The sequence below is a fragment of the Bombus bifarius genome, unplaced genomic scaffold, assembly GCF_011952205.1.
Source record: "Bombus bifarius isolate JDL3187 unplaced genomic scaffold, Bbif_JDL3187 scf7180000008265, whole genome shotgun sequence".
NCBI lineage: Eukaryota > Metazoa > Arthropoda > Insecta > Hymenoptera > Apidae > Bombus > Bombus bifarius.
Window position 1 is genome coordinate 95,672 of NW_022884550.1, and position 20,026 is coordinate 115,697.

The 20,026-nt window shown below is 36.9% G+C and overlaps 3 protein-coding genes across 6 annotated transcripts; all 3 read right to left on the reverse strand.

Moving 5' to 3' along the window:
* Positions 1–1,676: 1,676 nt before the first annotated feature.
* On the reverse strand, positions 1,677–9,700 carry LOC117211944 (arylsulfatase I-like). Of its 4 annotated transcripts, none has more exons than XM_033456304.1 (9): positions 9,136–9,700; positions 7,982–8,176; positions 6,441–6,600; positions 5,008–5,234; positions 4,448–4,709; positions 3,372–3,529; positions 2,796–3,090; positions 2,300–2,577; positions 1,677–2,039 (listed from the first exon to the last, which is right to left on the reverse strand). In XM_033456304.1, the coding sequence occupies exons 2-9, from the start codon at positions 8,126–8,128 to the stop codon at positions 1,875–1,877; spliced, it is 1,692 nt and encodes a 563-aa protein (XP_033312195.1). In that variant the 5' UTR covers positions 8,129–8,176; positions 9,136–9,700; the 3' UTR covers positions 1,677–1,874. The 4 variants fall into 4 exon arrangements, with proteins under 4 accessions (XP_033312195.1, XP_033312194.1, XP_033312192.1 ...); XM_033456303.1 differs by having other exon boundaries at positions 9,116–9,700; XM_033456301.1 differs by having other exon boundaries at positions 9,039–9,700.
* Positions 9,701–9,922: 222 nt separating this feature from the next.
* On the reverse strand, positions 9,923–15,524 carry LOC117211943 (arylsulfatase B-like). The gene is made up of 8 exons (XM_033456299.1): positions 15,199–15,524; positions 13,689–13,848; positions 13,289–13,515; positions 12,972–13,212; positions 12,548–12,705; positions 11,987–12,278; positions 11,567–11,874; positions 9,923–11,141 (listed from the first exon to the last, which is right to left on the reverse strand). The coding sequence occupies exons 1-8, from the start codon at positions 15,319–15,321 to the stop codon at positions 10,911–10,913; spliced, it is 1,740 nt and encodes a 579-aa protein (XP_033312190.1). The 5' UTR covers positions 15,322–15,524; the 3' UTR covers positions 9,923–10,910.
* A 2,519-nt stretch (positions 15,525–18,043) lies between these two features.
* LOC117212006 (isopentenyl-diphosphate Delta-isomerase 1) lies at positions 18,044–19,655 on the reverse strand. The gene is made up of 2 exons (XM_033456432.1): positions 19,320–19,655; positions 18,044–18,932 (listed from the first exon to the last, which is right to left on the reverse strand). The coding sequence occupies exons 1-2, from the start codon at positions 19,587–19,589 to the stop codon at positions 18,477–18,479; spliced, it is 726 nt and encodes a 241-aa protein (XP_033312323.1). The 5' UTR covers positions 19,590–19,655; the 3' UTR covers positions 18,044–18,476.
* Between the last annotated feature and the right edge of the window lie 371 nt (positions 19,656–20,026).

Genomic DNA, 20,026 nt, shown 5'->3' on the forward strand with positions numbered 1-20,026 from the left:
CTATATATCAATCGGCTCAGCTGGACATTTTTCACGGTACTCGATAAATATTCAAACTCGATTTTCTCGAAAACCAAGCCGAAAACTCGAAAATGTTACTCCATGTTATTTCCTTATTGTTCCAGGAGGAATCACCTCGTGGCCGCTTTTACCTGTTATTCGGCCGGACCCTGTACAAGTTTCATCGCGCGGTAGAACCGCGTTCGTCCGAACAGGTCGAGAAACAACGCAGTTCCTGTAACGAGCAGATCGGATAGTCGGTATGTACCTTCGACTCTTCTTATCGGTTCGAACGGAGAATTTTGGCGCATCACGCGCCAAGCGCCTCTTCCTAGACGCGTCGAAGCTGACAGCGCGCTTGCACGTGGCGATCATCGCGAAGCAACGTGCACCTGTCCGCGAAACAGCAACAGCGGAGCGTTCCCGTCACGATGGCTGACGTGGTAGCTGCCCGAAGAATCTAGACGCGTGTCAGAGTTGGGAAAAGATCGGAAGACGCGTTGCGAGGCGACAGCGTTTGCCAGTTTGTCTCGCGATCCAGGACAACGTGACACGCGAATCGGCGGAAGAAGGTTGGCGTTAATTGCGCGAGTACTTTCACTCGGCGCTGTTAAAACGACCGGCGAATCGCGTTGACGCGCAAAGAGACGAAGAGAACGGGTTAAAAGCGGTTTATTGCAGAAGCAGCGCAAAGGATGGCCGCTTCTTTCGTTCCAGATTATTTCCTCCCATTATTCGTCGAAGACGTCTACCATAAAAAGGGGGCAAACAGATCCGGCGACAGCTGCTTGGCTATTAAAAGCGACTTAAACCCCAAACCCTCGGTGCGATCGCAAAAGTTACCTCGCTCGTTCCATCGAGCCCCCTTCTACCGCGTCTCGGCTCCTCTTCGCGATTACGCACAAAGCCAACGCATGTATACCGCTCGACAGACTTTCCTAGCAAATAAGCAAATTGCTAAATGAGCCGTAACGCCAACCCCCGCCACCGCAAAAAAAGAGGAAGAAAGACGAAACTTGCAGAGGCAGCGATCTTTCTTTTCGCAAATTTTACGTTAAAATGCTACTGGTTTTACCGTGCCACGTTTACTTTCCAACGTTTCGCGATCTTTCTTTCGCGGTGCATAAGCCGCACCAGCTTTGTTATTCGACGCTAACTTTACCAGGCCCGCTTTCGAAGTTTAATTTGAAATTGTACATCCATGGTTATTTCGTTTGTTCATCCAACTTGTGTTTTCGCGATGGATAACTCGAACGAATGATCGAGCTGATGTATCAGATGAAAGAATGAAATTGTATAACATCGTTTGGTTAATGGTTAGTCATAGCGATCGTGTGCACGTTAAATTGAAACAAATTGAAGGTCGGAAGTTGTGTATCCGCGTGGATGTAGATTAATTAATTCGATACCGATGCAATTAAATTGATATCAAGGTGTTTCGTGAGGACGGCTTCTCATCTGCATAATCTGTATATAATAACATGGGTGAAAAAAAGGAATTAGTCCCCCGGCGATAAACTTTTTCCCACCCCATCGCTTGCTTCTCGAATCTAGAGCCTCGTGCACTCGCTTCACTGGCTCTTCTCCCAAACTGTTAAAGCAGCGGATAAATTAGAAAAATACTCTTTCGGCTACTGATACCTCATATGGTTCGCTAGTTATCAGTACCCAATAAATTAGTACCTAATGGCCGTCTCATCCGGTCGATTTTTTATTTAACAAATAAAAACGATGCTTTAACAAACGAAAATTCGACGTATAGAGGCTTCGTACGAAATCGTGATCAAACGTGTAAAGCTGCTTCTCTGTACACGTTGATACGTGTCGCGATGTATCGTTCTTCCGTATAGATCTTTCACGGTTTTCCGTGCAGATTATCGACCGCTAAGAAGTCGAATTTCATCGTCGGGTAATTTTATCCAGGGCATCCAGGTTCCATTGAAGTGCTCGGGATAAGAACGTGGATCCACTAGACCGGACGTTTGAGTCTTTAGAACTGCGAAGTACTCAGCGATGAAGCGATTTAACTCGTCGACAACCTACGAAGAAAGTAACATTTCCTTACAGAATAATCTCAAGTCGAGTACAACAGATACGATTGCAATAGATATCCACTAAATTTGGTAGAAAATAAACGTAGAAAATAAAAAAACGTAATTACGGCGATAATGCTTGATTACTTGTACCGATTTTTATCTCGTACGAAACGTTAGATCTTCCGGCCTAATAAACAAATTCCGATACGATCGCTTCGTCTCCAAACAGTTCGGATAAATACGGTCTCAGCGTGTATATTTACCTCCGGATGTTCGCGCGACACGTCCGTAGTTTCGCAAGGATCGTTGTAGACGTCGAACAAGCATCTGTCCAGGCACCTAGGATAACTTGTAAAATTATCGCAAACAACCGTGGCCGCTCGTCGAAGGTCGATTATATGCTCGCTGTTGAACGTCGCGTTCGAAACGCTGGCAAGAGCGGAACCGGCTGCCGAATGCAAAACGTTCGATACGTTGTACTCTGGGTACGATTCGCTCGTGCCGCTGTCGCCGTAGTAATCGCCGTACGAAACATTCGCTCCTACGTACAAGAGAGAAGGTTTAATTGGACAGGATCATTGATAGTCGATTTACGAATCGACAATACGCGATTATTTACTGGCGATATTTGTCAGTAGCGACTAAACCTAATTTGATGTTATAGAGGGTGAGCCGGAACATGCGAAGGCTACGACAGGAGCTGCTTGAACGCGCTACAAGGAGAAGAAAATGTATTATCAATTAAAAAAGGATAATTACCATTGATCAATTTGTATCTTCCCATTAGAGCTCCAGAAAGAGCTTGCTTCTCGTCGATGTTCAATAATACGTTCTTACGCCTGGTCTTTTTTTCAGAAACGATAGTGGCCCATTGATCCACACCGTCAAGATTTTCCTCCAGATCTTCCAAATTACCGCCGGCAGCTGAGTAAAATGTTGGTAGCCAATCGGTCACGTGAATCAATTGGTTTGAAATTCTGGACGGATTTTTTATCGCTGGCGAGTAAACGCACGCTACTCCACGAACTCCGCCCTCGAAAAGCGTGAACTTCAGCTGAAAATGGATGCTACGATCACTTCTATTCTACCTTAGATAGAATAAAGTATTGATTTTGCTTATTTAAATAACTCCTATCGAACTGAATGACATCAATTTTTGTGTCCTGTATAAATACCTCATAGTCTAGGCTCTCAAACTAGAGGATAAGTACACTAAAGATTTTAACAACTCCTTAATTATTTTGCAGATTTATCTCGTCTTTTTTTAAACACCCTGACGCGTACCAACGAGAACGTACAAGAAACCGCAGAGTATAAAATACAGCGTTATATTACCCCACGCAGAGGATAGTTTGATCCATAATTGTTCAAAAGACCCACAGTCTGTGCACCGTTATCAGACATAAAAACGATAATCGAGTTTTCCAGCATGTTAGTCTGCCTCAACGCCTGGACAACTCTACCGACAGATTCATCCATGGCGGTAACCACGCCTGAAAACAAGGAAACATACATTGCAATAAGGTACAACGAGTAACATTTATGGCGTACATAAATACTCATATTTTATGTTTCTGTTTGGATTCGCGTGTTATGAAAGTTTAGATGCTGCGAGAATATAACAAGTAGTAGTTGATGCACTGAAAACAAGGCGACAAATATAAGAGTCACGGTCCAAGCTCGAGTGCAAGTTGAAGGTGTCAGGTCTAAATGCAAAAGTACGAGGAATGACAAGCTTGTCGATTGGAAAAGTAGACCAAGACTGTAACCCGAAAACAAGGTCGTACGTTTACATAAACTTCTCTTTTTATTTTAGTACGCTGAATCAGCCCTTGCTGTGCTTCACACGTGTTCTCATTCGTCCTATGTATTTTCAGATTGGGCTTAAATTTTACCAGCACAGGGTGTATCGTAACACCCCACGTTGGATCCACTTTAGCAGAAGACAGGAGGGACAAAAACAACGAGAAAGGTTCGTACGAACATACGTTGACCAATCTTGAACATATTTGACCTTGCCTCAAATTTACAACCAGTTTGTGATTTTTTTAAATGCCGCGAAATTCTCTCACTCGATAACTACGAGGTTCCATGCAGACGAGGGTGGCGATTTCGAGCAGCTTCCGTGGAGCTAAGCAGTTGCGTGTTCGTACTTTTCTCGCCGTTTTCGTACCGTCTGCGCATTCTTGAAGTGGCTCACGCGTGTCACAATACACTCTGTCTAATTAGATCACACGATGAACAGCAGCCACGTCTCACACGGTGTTAATCAGGCTTCAAAATCTACTTTATATAACAAACGTAAAGGTTTTCCGTGGCAAGCGCGCGAATACTTTTACTAGCCACGCTGTATACACATATGATTAACAAAGTCAGTGCTCGTCTACGATCTAATTGTTCTCGTCGCGTACCTGCTAACTTCCTTCTGTCAAAGTCTTCGATATAGCCTAACGTGGCGTTCGTTTCTTCTTCATCGCGGACTTCCATATTTGCCTTAGCGTCGCTAGAATGAGCGGCAACATGGGATAACTGAAGGTACAGAGGTTTGCTGCGATTGTGATTGAAAATTATATCTTCGGCCCTTTCCGTTATAAGGTCTGTCATATATTCGTGGCTGTACTTGACGGATAAGTTTCCTGCGACGTCGTAATGTAGATCATATCCAACGTGGAGCTACAAAAGAATTTTCATTCTCCTTGATCGTTTCTTTTGGAAAGGGAGTTTTCATCTACGCACAGTTCGGGTCCGAACCGATATCAGAGGATCAAATAGATGCAAAAGGACGGCGATGATGAAGATCCGCAAAAATAGGAATATATTTGATCGTTACTTCAAAAGTTATCGAAATTATCGAAAGATATATTTGATAATAATAAGATTATAAAAAAGTGGTCATCAAAGTGGAGAAAATATTCCGTTATAGACAAAATGGTAAAAATGTCCATGATTCTCGCTATTTTACAAAACTCACGTTTTGCTTGATGGTGTGTTTGAAGTATGTGATGTAACCACTGTAATATCCCAAGAAGGTGTCGAAACCGCGATGGGCCGGTGTATGATAATCGCTATAATAGCCAACGTGCCACTTTCCTACAAGATGCGTGGCGTATCCCAATTTTCGTAGGTATTCTGGCAGGAGCGTATTGTTCAAAGGTATCGCGCGTTCTTCACCTGCCTTCAGCGGGTAGCCTTGCATTCCTGTTGTGCAAAAATGTGCACGTTACATTACGAAACATCCCCGATAATTAACACTTATACGTGAGACAGCCTATTAAACGATAATTAAATCGAGAAACCTATAAGTACTTGAGTCTACATCATCTTCTGTACAGGTGTCGAATAATCTTTTTTCTTGAGATTATTCGTGATCGATACCATAACATTTTTTATTTGAGTTGAACTTAATCATTGCTTAATTAGGTAATTAAAAATAAAGAAATCATGTTGTAATATATACATAAGATATAATATGTAGTATTAAGGTCAGGCGGATAAAAGCACAGTATATCCCTCTCGATATCGTACGACTTTCGTTTGAAACATTTTTCCGTGTCGTTCGTATTTTTCCAGACGTTTCTGCGTTTCCAGTTGAACAGAACACGCTGTATACAAATGTACATTTTTACAATATTACGTACAAGGCCACTGAGCAAGAGACACCGAAGCAATTTAAAAATTCCACGCATTGATGATAAGAAAGAGGAAAACTAATTGCACTATTAGTAGTCGTTTTGAATATACGACTTCCTCGTTATCTGTCACAGGTGAATAAAATAATTAAGCGCGTAGTTCAGCCACGCGTATGTTCTTCGTTGTTTCCACGTAACATGGCAATATTCTTCGATTCTTTTTTCGATCATTCACCTCTTACAAAAGACGACATTGAGTTCCACTTACAACGCTTGACGAATAACGATCATACTTTGGCAATGGCTCGAGCAAATTTTATTTATAGATAAGTGTTAGTTAAGCGTTGAGAAGTCAAGAGTTAAATAAACATAGTTAGATAAATGCATAGTAGACGGGATAAATAATTGGATTAAATAGACGATTCTCTATAGCTGTAGTTAAATAAATAGTTAAATAAATAGATGTCTGATTAGAGAAGTGCGTAAACATCCATATCAGAAGGATGTACGATCGAGAGTACAAGGCAAATAAGAATAACAATTGTAAACCGAGTCTCTCGTGATAGCCAGCAAGCTACCATCGTTATTAATTTGTAACGCAAAATTGTGTCAAATTTTGCGAGTATTTCATTCGAATAATTCTAAGCTTGAAACTAGCTCCTGACTTGAAACAGGTTGCTGGTTTTAACAATCGCGGCTCGCGATAAAAAATTGATAAAAAAGCAACGAGCCAAATGCCTGGCTATCGATCGCATAAATCGTATTCATAGAGTACCTGTCCGAATAGGATAACGCCCGGTAAGAAAGGCTGTCCTCGACGGTGTACAAATCGGTAAAACGTAATGTCGTTGCAGTATCACGCCATTGTATGCCAGGGCGTCGATATTCGGCGTAGGTATTTGATCGGCACCGTGAAAACTCACGTCGTTCCAGCCCTTGATGAGGAATTCCAGCAATTCAATATTGTCTTTCGTTCGCCAATCGATAGGTTAGTTAAAGAAGGTTCGATGAAAACCTTTATCTCTGGGACGTGTAAGGAATTGTCGAAATTTCGCTGATAGCTCGTTTGTCGTGAAAATCATTTGCGACCGGAAACGATCAATTAGAAATCTCTTACCTTTGGATCACGTAGCAAATTTTGCCGATTTTTCGTCATACATCTACTTGAAAAAGATTCGATAAAAATCTTTAGATCGTGTAGCGAATTATCGAAGTTTCTTGATTGTAAAAGTTATTTGTACTCGAGAAAGATTAACCGAAGATCTTTATCTTCGAATCGTGCGGCAAATCGTCGAGATCTTGACATTTCCTTGATCGCGAAAATTACTCGTACTGGAACGAAGTTAATTAAAGAAACCTTATCTTTGGCTCGCGTAGCAAGTCGTCGAAATTTTATTGACAACTTCTTAGTCGTGAAAATCGTTAAACAACGCTGTTGTTGAAAGCAGATTGTTCCCAAATGTTTGAAGAACATAGATAAAAAAAGATCAAAATTTGTATAAACATACATAAAATTTACGATCGTATTTGTCAAACGTTCTTAGATACGATGAAACGAAACGAAACGAGCGCAAGGATTAAAGAAATTATGTCAAGTTTGCTCTATTATCTATCTTATTGGTATTCAAGAACGAATTGAGAGTGCAACATGCACGCGTGCCTTTTAATCGATCTTCGACTTGATCTACATGCAACGATACACTGCTATGTTTTTGCAGGTCAGCTGCTTTGTTCGCAATTGCAAGAATGCAAAAACATATGGTCGAAACCATATTTGTCCGACAAATGAAATCGAGAACATAGAAAGCGTAGAGGAGCAATATGTGTGCATTTCCACGAATCGAAATATTTATTTCATAAATATGGAACCGCGTGGATATCTTCACGAAGTATCGAGAAATTAATTTCTACCTTATCTTTCAATCGTCTGTGTGCAATATTCATGAATAACGAAATCTGATCGAATATCCGCGATTATGAAACACAAATGAGGCAACTGAGACGCTGGCCGATTCGTGGAAAATAAAATTATCAGGAAACAGGTCGATAAACTCGCTTTTAACATCGATCAGAATAGAAATGTTACTTTATCCATTTGTTCAAAAGAGATCGATGTAAATCATTGGTGTGAGCATGTCGTACGACGTTTGGCGAACCTGTTCCTGCAAAGTGAAAGAAAATTCGGCTTGCGTTTATTGCCAGATTTCCTGTTAAACGCTTTTTGTTCGATTTCACGAGCCACATCGACAGATTTGTCCTAGGAAGCAGGACAAAGTGGAACGTCTTCGAAACCTAAAAAAAAAGGGATAATCTTACAAGGTCATCCGCCATGATAACTATAATATTTGGCCGCTGCTGGCCCTGCGCTTCCTCTTTCGCCAGTACGACGTAGAAGTAGAACAAGCATCCTGAGGCAATAATCACAGACATTGACACTATGCAGTTAAGGATAGAATTCGACATTTGTTTTTACTCGTGTCCAGGTCTCTTCTTCTAGCCGTATAAGAATCTCTGCAGGAAGATTCACACGATATGCGATAAGCAAAATTGTACACTGTAAAAACTTTCGTTTTACAAGGAAATGACAGATTTTGTTCTATTGCTATAAAATGGATCATACATAATTCGGTAAAATGGTATAAAACAAAAATGGTGCGCATCTGTTATTTCCTTCTAAAACCGAAGAATCTTGTCGAACAATCTAATGCGCGTACAGGCAGGAAAAACAGCACGTTACGAGGAAATACGAGACGCGTACAGAAAATAAATTCCGATTGGCTATCATATCGGAAAAACAGAAGTTTGCTGCATTCTACACGTAGTTTTTACCTTCATCGAGATACTTGCCATAACAGGGCGCCGGTCTTCGCACGCGCTCGAGATCAACGAAGAATCTTTTAACAAGCGCCCAGTTACCAGGTACCCTGGATCGTCGATATCAAATTGTATCGGACAGAGTGCGAATGGATCAGCGCGTTCTTTTAATTCGCTCTAATGCAATGGCTCTCGTGACGAGTGCCAGAGCAAAGAAGATTCAAGAGAAAATCTCTGTGATGAAGACCGAGTTTCGTGACTTTTCCTTCCTTGCGAAAGAGATATCGTTATCTAGCAAAATCTAACTGCTAAATCCCTATCTCGTCGCCTCTAATAGCCTTTCAATGGTGTTAAACACCTAGTAGCAAAATAGGGATTTAATAAAACGTTCGAACTACGAAAGTTATAGCGTGAATGCGCGAATCTTGGAGGTATTTTGTGTCACTAAATCCGCAAATGAAGTTTGCAGCTATCGTACGGACAATTTCTATGGACCAGACGTCCCTTCTGCACAAACCGCGAAGATCCTCGGAATGGTAAAAAGCCAATCGGAACTTACTTTCGCGGATACGCCTCGTAGAACCGCGCGTGATCGTAATATAAACGCGTTGCCGGAGCTAAGTAAAAATCGACCACCACTCGACACAACGATTCACCATCAACGATCCTGCCACGTAATACCGCGCCACTTATAACGCGCTGGGGCTTTATACCGCCGGCGGAGAAAGTATTTTCCGGGATGCTACTCTCTAACTATTATCACTGGCCGACCGTGCGATCATTTAACTCCGAAGCCTGTACCGCAACTATCGAGAGCACGCGTCTCAAGGAGAACGTTCCGCTTTGTCCTGTATTCTTCGCAACTATGGAACTGATCTGTCCTTGCGATTTTCTGATAATACGCTCTTTCGCCTTGAGTACTAGCACGTTTGCACGGGACCGTCGGATTCCTAACTATCTTTAGGATAATTCAATGCTCGATATTGCTTATTGGACATTAAAAAAAAAACTGATAAACAGAGATATCGTTAATCTTGCGATAACTGTGCCATGTATTGTTTGTTATTATTGATATTATCGAATCGTGTAGCTGGCTTGAGTATTGTTTGAGTAGGATGTCTGAAAAATCAAAGCATATGTAAACTGTAGCTGTTGTTTGCGTTTACGGAACAGATTAGATATATAGTTTAGATATGCAAATATGTATGGGATAAATGTAGTGAAAAATAATATAAAAAAAATATTCAAAGTGGAGTATTAGGTATAATATTTAAAGGACAAAACAGATGTTCGTTTAAACGTCGTTTCTTCAGTTTCTTCCATAAAAATTTCAATTTATATCAACATCAGCAGTCTAGAAATATATTTCTTTCGAGACATGTACTTTTGGTTCAGTTACTTTTGGTACAAAGGGAAATGTGCCAGCAAATAATTGACAAACTATTTTGTATTCGATAACTTTATTCTCTCTGTGAGATCTACCACTTATTTTATTCGTATTTTAAAATATCCTATGGAACTCGTATCGTTGTATTTACGTAAATAAATTAATCGCATGTTTAAAATATTTGCGTATGTACATTAAACTTGGAATTGTAATGCAAATGGAACGTTTTCCCAATTCTTATCAGATGTATAATTTTTAATTTAAACAGAATTAGTAAACAGTATGGACATTTCGTAAATAATAAACTCGTAAAACTCGACTGCTAAACAAACGACTTAAGTTATGGCAGGTAACGAGTATACTTCGCTATAAGGCTATCGTCCAAAGCACCTAAATTACATATTCGTTTGAATTACGCAGCAAGGTCGGCAAAATCGTTAATTACAACGTAGATATGAAGCCATTTATTTCAATTTCTGCCTCGCTAATCATATTTATCGTCATAATTCACCAGTTAACCCGAAGCATTGCCAGCCATATTTTTACATTTTCTTTCGATGAAATCGCTCGACTATGAACGTTATTCCTAGTTGTTTTAGTAACAATAACAATTTACGTTCCAAATTGTTAGCGTTCTAACTGTAACCACTTTGCTTTAACAATCAAACCGATTGCGCTGTTAAATATTACATCGCTAGAAACGTCTAATTTTATATAAATTTAATGCAATATAAAATTATTAATTATAGAACATAAAAGATTGAACTAGTTAAAATACAAATAGCAGCATAAAATATTAAAAATTGTGCTATTCTTTTGAAACGTTCATTTACTTTGCTAAAATTTCTGATGATAAAACGACCACAAATAGATATGTTCTGCTTGACTCTTCGAAAACTGTTCAGTTTGGCAAATTATTACCCTGTTGTTTAAAACTCTGTGCGCCATTTCAAGTTGAGTCAACTGATTTTCGATTTTCGACAATCATTTGATGCTGCGACAATATTTCCTTATAGAATCACTGCTCGAACAAACGTTGCATGGTCATATAAAATTGCTCAGTAATATCGAAACCAAAATCACCGATATGTGGATGTAGTAGACTAAGTTGCCAAGTACAGCTGCAGCGTTGCACAGCGCACTCCCTGATTTCACCCACGGTCCCCACGTATCGTTTCTAATTCTCGGATCTGCCAACCAATCGATCGGTTTTTCCATTTGCTTCTTCAAATAGCGGCTATACTCTTCCAGATGATAGTTCAAGTCTCTGGCGATCTGCAGACGACAAATCAGTACATTATAAAAATATATAGAATATCATGTAGCAAGATCGGTGGTCGTAACGACGATTTTTAATAATAATAATAATAATAATAACAACAACAATAACAACAACAATAATAATAATAATAATAATAGAAAGGAAACGAAAGGAGAGGGAGACGCAAGGCCGATCATTATAGAAGACTGTGACTCGAAGAACATCGATAATGATGGCACAACGTTGGATGGCATTAGCGATGTTCAGCTGTGCTTGCGTTCATGCTATTTACTGTACGCATTGTCGACATCGATATGACATCAGCATTACATCAGCACTGCATTAACACAACGTCAGCACTAGATCAGCAACGCATTGACATATTGATATCGCTTTGACTAGCCGAAATAACGTAAAGGTATTCATACCTATTACTCACCCTGACATACGTTTTCGCGATGTTCCTTGTTTCGCATGGATCGTTCACTATGTCGAATAAACATTCCGTGACGTTGCAAGGCGTGAGCATCTGTCTGCGGTAATACGTGAAATTTACGTTACACTGAACCGTTGCATCTTGCCGTAATCGTACCATTGTACTCGGTTGTGTCACCGGACCACCCAAATGATAAGTGAGACTCTCAGAAACGGTACTTTTCATCACGATATCCGTGTACGTAGGTAGCGTCTCTAACGTCTTTCCAGAGTCGCCATAGTATCCGTCGTAATAACTATTTTTGTTGGTACCTTGAACCATTTTTTAGGAAAAATCCCTAATTATCTAGAGAAGGACGAAATCTTCGTCGACTTCGATCACCCTAGCGGTGGTTTTTATTTTATTCTGCATTTTAGTAGTTACCCCTCAACAATTTAAATCGACTATAGATCGCTCCCTCAGTTTTTACAGCTTCGTCGATATTCAACAAAATTTTATCTCTGCCACCTCCACGTCCTTCACTAAGTAGACGCCATTGATCGAATCCGTCGATCTTAACTAGATCGTTCGGATCTCCACCAGCTGCAGAGTATAATGTTGGCAACCAATCCGTTATGTGTACCAATTCATTGGATACGCGGGCTGCTTTCTGCAGCCTGGACGACCACAATGCCGCGACTCCTCTCACGCCTCCTTCGTATAACGTGTATTTTGTCTGTAACAATAATATTCTAAAATGTAGATGTATACGGTGGACTCTCGGTTATCCGAGTCCCGTTCAACCGATATTATCCGAGATGCTTCGAGCTTTAGCGTAACTTCACTTTCGTCGAAATTTTGACACGAAACTCTGACGTACAATGTCAATTATAACGTATAATAAATTCGATTATTCGAAAGTTTGAGATTGAATTTGAGAATGCCGAAACTTAGGTGATTCATTTTCAAGTGGATAGAAGCTCCGTCTTAATGACGTGATCTTACCCCTCTTAAGGGATAGTTGGAGCCGTAGTTCCTGTATCTACCGACCGAAGCTGCTCCGTTATCGGTTAGAAACAGAATCAAGGAGTCCTTCAACATTCCTTTCTCGCCTAGCGCGTGAAATATGCGCCCAACCGACTCGTCCAACTTCGACACCATTTCTAGAATAAGACAAGCGCATTCAATTAGTCGTGTGATTTATGAGATCGTAAACCGTACAAATACGAACTAAGATAACGAGATCTGCCACAGAAAAGGTGAACTATTTATGCGGCTTTTAGCGACCAGCCTATTTTCATCCGACGAAGCCAATCTGAATTGTTTCCTTCGTAAATTTCTAAAAGCCTCTTCTCTAAAATTTCCATTTTTCCAGTTGTACTACTGTCAGTGCGAAGCAGCTATGTCTAAATTAGACGCGTCTACGTACTAGCGTATTTGCGACGATTCGGCTCGCGAATGTGTATAAGCTCTCTATCGTTGTACACGTTCGTTGGTTGTTCTAAAGGTGCGTGAACAGCAAGATGCGATAACTGGAGATAAAGAGGCCTATTAAGTTCGTGATTCTCGATGATGTTGATCGCTTCACGGGTAAACACGTCTGTCGCGTATTCGCGATTCATCCCGTAAGCTGGATCGTCTCCGCGATGCATATCGTATCCGCTCATGTTCTGGAAGTGTACAAATAAGATATCTTATAAAACTTCTACTTGCTTTGCTACTCTCACATTGCTTTTGACATCTCACCTGATTCGAATAGCTATAATTGTAGTAAGAAATATAGCTGTTGTAAAAACCGAGGAACGTATCGAAGCCTCTGTGCAATGGCGTGTACTGAGGTGTACAGTAACCCATATGCCATTTTCCAATTAATTTCGTGGTATATCCTAAGTCTCGTAAATACTCTGGTAAAATTTTGACGTCGAGTGGCAGGCCACGTGGTTCGCCACCGCGAATGTCAGCTCCTTGCATCCCTATATATAGATCAACAATTGCAAACAAAATTGATGTTGCATTAAACAAGAATATTCATGAGATGTTACGTATACTATAGGTGTACGCAGCATAAATTCGTAGTACGATTTAGAGTCAGGTAGAGTCCCGTAACTCAAAATAATAATACTTCTAAACGTGTACAAATACGTACCGATACGGATTGGATACTTTCCAGTGAAAAAAGCTGTCCTGGATGGCGTGCTTGACGGTAGTACATAGTGTCTGTTTAGTATAATCCCATTGTACCCGAGTGCATCGATGTTAGGAGTTGGTATCTGATTCGATCCATGAAAACTAACGTCATTCCACCCCTATCAGACAAAATAAACCTCAAATCGTAAAATTATCTTCATACCATTACAAAGTAAGTTAACTTATTTTCTACGTAAAATAGGGTTCATAATTTTAGACGCAATGTTAAATTATAATGTAACGTAACATTAGTGCTAGTACTAATTAAAGTTATTGGCAATTGACAAAGAGGCAGGAAATGTCTGTTCAATGTAGAAGTTCTAGAACAATTGAACCCTGTGTTTGTTCTAAAAGATAAAATAGATTTCGTGAAATGTTAGCTACTCATTAGACATAAAAACGCAGCTTAAATGGTGCAGGTATATTCCTTGTTTCGCTTTAAATTTAACAAACTATCTAATCCCGCTTGTGGCAAGAAATAAAGGATTAACAGATAAGTCTTCGGAACTCTGCACGGAATAAGATCTAAACCTAGTAACTCTGAGGGATTATCATTGGACAATACCTTCTCGCCATATTATCCAAGATTACATTCGCTAAGTGACCTAATTGAGCCAGTTGTAAATTCGAGAAATAGGTTATATATGTAAGAAAGAAGCTAGTATAATCCGGTGATACATTAGTGAATACCAACGTAACCTGGTTTCCTAACATGCCAAATGTCAAAATGATATACTCCCAAGGTAAATTACGCTTATACATCTATGGATGAGATAATAAACGATTATGTAATAATAAAATATGATAGCATAATAGTAGTAATTGATATGTCATGGTAGGATAAGAGGGAGATTTTTGTTTTGCGGTTAGGATGAGTCACAAGCACTAGCATCCTTGTTAGATGAGGGGGCGTAAGTAATTTTCAAGTCACGATAATTGCCTTAACTAAGGATAATTTTAATTCAAAACGCTTTCGTACTACAGATTAATTGCAGTGAATTAGACGAAACAGACAAGCATAAGTAATATATGGACGGTTGCACTTTGCATAAGTACAACTTTCGTAAATTTTTATTTCGATTTGTAGTTTTCATCTACTTTCTGGACTGGGCAACTATAATAGGTCATGTCCTACTTCTTAAATTAAATTGGCACGTGTCGATCTAATGCAAAACGTTAAAATATCAAGTACCCATTTCACGCGATGTAGCTGATCTTTTACCAAATCACTTGTTTTATAAAATTCTTAAATTTATGTGCTGTACAAATAATTTACATTTTGATTAACTCGTCAGTATTTAAATTCGCTGCAAATATTATAAAAGTTTCGTATACGATATACCAAAACATAATAAAGCTAACGTTTAATAATTTTGCTAAAAATATATAAATTTTAAATGAAATAAATTTAAAAGTTAATGAAACTTATTTGTTGAGCATTAATTTTAAATAATATATTATAGTCTTACCAAATCGTCAGCCATAATCACAATAATATGAGGCGACGTTTCATACAGGCCGAATGCACAATCGATGAACAATATTAGGGGCAGCAAAGACGTACTTATCCAAATGATGGAAAACCGACGCATTCTTCGCAGAGTTGAACGAAAGAAACAAAGTAAACAAAGAAGCAACAAAGTAAAAATATAATAAAAATTTAACGAAAAATTGAAAAATGCTTAACACAGAGCACTTTTTCTTTTTGGCACTTTAAAACACGGTTCACCAAGGATAATGGTCAGAACATTGTGCCCGCGATGTTTACGAAGGAACTTCTAGGAATGACGAAAGAATGAGGAACAGAGATAAACGTTTATATAGTCCACCCACGAAGAAGCATGTCATGAATGGATCACTCGAAAGGGGAGGGAAAGTACACTAATAATTACGACAATAAAGAAGGTACGTGTTTCAGCTGGGTTGCTTCTCGTCTTACGCGTTATTTTCCGTACTTATGTAATTGTCTATCTGCGTACGAGATATTCTGTACGTGTCGACTAATTTTTAAGTGCTATTTAAGTTATAATAGAATATATTATAATAATTGGATATATATTAACTGTTAGAAAAAATCAAGGAAACGACATACTGATCTTGATGTCTGATCAAAGTTTTATGAAATTCAAACAGGTTCACAAAAGAAATACTGATTCAAAGTAAGCTCCCTTATTGTCTCGGTGGTAACTAAGGAACGATAACAAAGAAATTATCAAAATATTTTTTTTAAATATCTTGATAATTAATAATTTGTTTACTATTGTACCCCATTACTCCTTTGCGTAGAATGACGAGGGGAATCTTTCTATGTAAAAATAAGTATACATTTTCATTCAAAAATATAATGCAATTGTTGATTGTACACACACCTTTGCACTTTTAAACAAAACACGATCCTGCGGATGCACTCTCTTAACCATTCGTCTTTCTCCTTTGACATTTTTCTGTGACTGCACTGGTTACGAAGTTATAACCTAACACAATTGCATGGACCACCCTATACACATTTCCAGACTGCTTTCAAATTTTACCAATATGATCATGATAGTCGCGTCTCATTACACTGATAAAATTTCAAAATGCTTTGTATATCATAATATATGTATATACATAAAAGTTCTCCACATATCTTAAAGTGAATGAATTTCAAAATATTGAAATAAACGAAAAAAACAAATTACAGCTAGATGCTTGGGAGATGTATTTACAATTTCAAAACTCACAAAACTCACAAAATGTATTTAAAAGTTTAAAAGAAGGAGTCGGAAGAAGATAAAGTTCTTAAGATCTTTATTAAAGGAATGAAACAAGCGAGGACAATAATTCTAAAAGAAAATCAAACTTCCGTTCCTTTATTTCTAATTCTATAATACTTTAAAATTTATTTAAAAAAATACGCAGTTTACAGTTTTCGTCTTCGCAACTTCCAATAAAAACTCATAATCCTATACTTCTGAAATACACATTGCATCGTCATTCTCATCGAAAAACATAGAATTCTGGAATAATCTTTTTTACACGTGTAATAGGTAAGTATATCTATATTATATAATGTTCAGCTAAATGTATAACTAAATAGATATTTTATTCAATAATCTCCGACAATCTTTAAAAAGATAAAAAATGTGCTTTATATTTTTGCTGCATTGCCTTATTTTATTATATAATTTATTATATATAAAATATATTATATAAATATAAAAATATATATTATATGAAATTACTATTTCCCTCTCATTGACATACTTTAATTGGAAGACGTCGCTCATTTGCCGCAACAACGACTGGAAATTTCTAGTTTTTTTAGTTATTGGCGCAAAAAAAACAGTTGATCTTTAAGCTGTTAACCTCTCCGCATTTACTGACAAGGTGTCTCGTAAACTGATTTTTACCGAATCTATGAATAAAATGTCTCGCACTAATGCGTGTTTTAGTGAATAAAACACATGTTAATGCTGCATAAATTCATAATAATGCAGCACTAATATCAATAAACATTGTATCGTGAACTATCTCGCCCATAGATATAAAGGATTAATAATAAATTAAACGAAAGTATTAATAAATGATAATAAAATAAAACCTTTATTAGATGAATACAAATATATCCCAATATTAGACTGAGGTAGACATAAAATTGCATAATTATTATCTGCCTGTAATTAAATATTTTAGCACAACTTTTCCTTTTAAATTTGTATTTCTTTAAAACACTCACATTTTTCTATACTCTTGTTGGTTAAAGATGGAGATATCCGTCATTTCTAATATCCAATCAATATCTTTATTCAATATATTTTCAACCCATTAAATACTAATTCTATATTAAATTATTAAATCATAGTGATATAATATTTTATTGTACAACAAGAGAATTTAATAATCATATAACAGTTTATAAACGCAATAAGGTTTATTCATAGAATCGTTGAAAAATTACGCATATTTTGTATATAAATAATAAAGTTGTGAACCCTTACAACAAAACATTTTTTATTAACCTTTGAAATACCATCAAATATAGAAATTAATGTTATTTTTTAAACCTTTAAAACCTTTTTTAGACCTCTGAGATCTTTTTTAAACTTCTTAAACCTTTTTTATACCTTTTAAACCATTTTTGAAACTATAACGAAGATATTTCTATTACATTTTACTGATCATGTTCTATTATTTTATTGCATTATTCTAAATATTATATGCAATACATGATAAAAACCATTTTTTCTTTGACTTTTTAATAATGAATAAAGTGGAAGATACATTAACATAAAGATGTAGAAAATTGTTTTAAATTTATCATTCGTTGCAGTATAAAATTTTTATATCTTCGTATTTTTGAGTTTTACTTTTTATTTACACACTTTTTAGTAAGAAAATAGTATTTAAGAAAGATTAGTTCATGGTTTACTATATATTTACAAAATTATTTTTCCTATGACAAAAATGTATTCACAAAATTTATATAAGTATACAAATTGTCTAATGGTAATTAGCCAAGTTATCAAAATTATATTAAATATTTCAATATTTACAAAGTACAAGTTTATATGAACAAATTTACTTTTGTACTTATACTGCATTATATTTATAGTGTACAACTTATTGCATAAAACTAATCATCTTGTACGGATTTCATCCTCAAATCTTTTGTTATTAATTATTTAAATATTTGGATGGTAATAAAATACCTTAATTAACGTTATGTGTGATAAGGCTATTGAACTTAATTCTTTGTTCAAAGGTATTATAAAAATCTTTGTATTGTTTTATGATCTTGTATTTTTTCTAATGAATGTAGATTATCCCACCACGATGACAATTTATGCTTAAGAATTAATTTAAACCAGGGACTCAATGGACTAAGATTTTTCTCAATATCTTTGATTTCTGATTTTGATACCCAACGAATTTCACTGATTTCATCTGGATTTGGATCCAATGTTACATTATCTTTTTGTATAAATAACACATAATCTATTTCATGTTCACCCCATATACCTTCCACATCTTGATAATGAATTCTTGTTAAGTAGAAAAAATCTGATAGCAAAATTTCTGACAAAGGAATTCCTAACTCAAAATTCAGTCTTCTTCTTGCTGCTCTACGAATTCCTAGTGCCTCACGTTCGTCAGTTTCTTCGGGAATTTCAAATAATGGATGACTACAGCATGTATTTGTATAACGGTTTGGGAATGTTATCTATAAAAAGAAAAATCTTCTGCCATTAATCTAATATACTTAATATAAATGTACAACTTTTGTATAAAAACTACAGAAGAAAAACATGATAAATCACATTTCCTAGTTCTTATAAGGCAGTGATTTTAAAATTTATTATATTGACAATAAATCTCATATTAACAAAATTGCCCTTTTATTTGATTTTGGAGCTAAATATGTATTTTTTTATCTTCTTTAAAATATTTTAGATATTTCTCATTATAATATTAAAATATTACTTATCTTAATAATTAATGTAACGGAAGTTCACCTTTGTAATCATAAAGTGACATTCAAATGAGAAATCAACAAAAATGTACTTATCATATTTTTCTTCTGTGATCTACATATACAAGAAGTACATACCTTATTGGGAGATCTTTTTTGAAGTAATAGTTCTCCTTTACCATTGAATAAAAAGACACTAAATGCTCTATGAAGTAAAACTTGTCCATCAGAATTAACAATGTGACAGTCTCTTTTTGTGGCATTACCAAGAGGCTTGTCCGACTCATCAACAAGAATACAACGTTCCTCTAAAGCAGCTTCCTGCAAAGGTTGGGCACTACCGAAACTCCTCATTGGTGATGTTAAACTTCGTATAGCAGCACGCAATGTTCTAGCCACTTGAGCCATCACAGTAGTCTCCTCTTAAATAGTATTGAAAAATGTTCAACGTACAACAATTTATACACTCAAGCTGGCTCCAATATAGTATGATATGCAAAGTATAGGTTAATTAAATCAGTGACCTTCCTTTAAAAGTTATTTACATTATTTGAGCTTGAAGATTATTATGGATGCGATATACTCGGGGATATGCAAAATTATCAAAATCAGTAAGAAGTTAAATCTAACATGTATATTTAAATGATGGTATAAACATAAAACGTTTAACTAGAAATACGACAAGCATACTAGGCGGGGAAACTTTCTTTTTGAGAAATGCGGCCATATATTTTTGACATACATATTACATAAATCATCTTTCCTGACGTCATGATAGCATCTTTTGAATAAATACATAAGATTTTTTGATCCACTGTGAATGCTTCCAATTGTAGATCAACCAG

Coding starts and splice junctions, on each gene's coding strand:
- LOC117211943 (XM_033456299.1), bottom strand. CDS start 15,321: ATGCGTCGGTTTTCCATCATTTGGATAAGTACGTCTTTGCTGCCCCTA. Junction 13,213..13,288: donor ATTATAGCTATTCGAATCAG/GTGAGATGTCAA, acceptor GTACACTTCCAG/AACATGAGCGGATACGATAT. Junction 12,279..12,547: donor CCAACTATCCCTTAAGAGGG/GTAAGATCACGT, acceptor TTATTGTTACAG/ACAAAATACACGTTATACGA.
- LOC117212006 (XM_033456432.1), bottom strand. CDS start 19,589: ATGGCTCAAGTGGCTAGAACATTGCGTGCTGCTATACGAAGTTTAACA. Junction 18,933..19,319: donor AAAAAAGATCTCCCAATAAG/GTATGTACTTCT, acceptor TTCTTTTTATAG/ATAACATTCCCAAACCGTTA.
- LOC117211944 (XM_033456304.1), bottom strand. CDS start 8,128: ATGTCGAATTCTATCCTTAACTGCATAGTGTCAATGTCTGTGATTATT. Junction 3,530..4,447: donor TGACAGAAGGAAGTTAGCAG/GTACGCGACGAG, acceptor CCTTGTTTTCAG/GCGTGGTTACCGCCATGGAT. Junction 2,040..2,299: donor TGTCGCGCGAACATCCGGAG/GTAAATATACAC, acceptor CTTTCTTCGTAG/GTTGTCGACGAGTTAAATCG.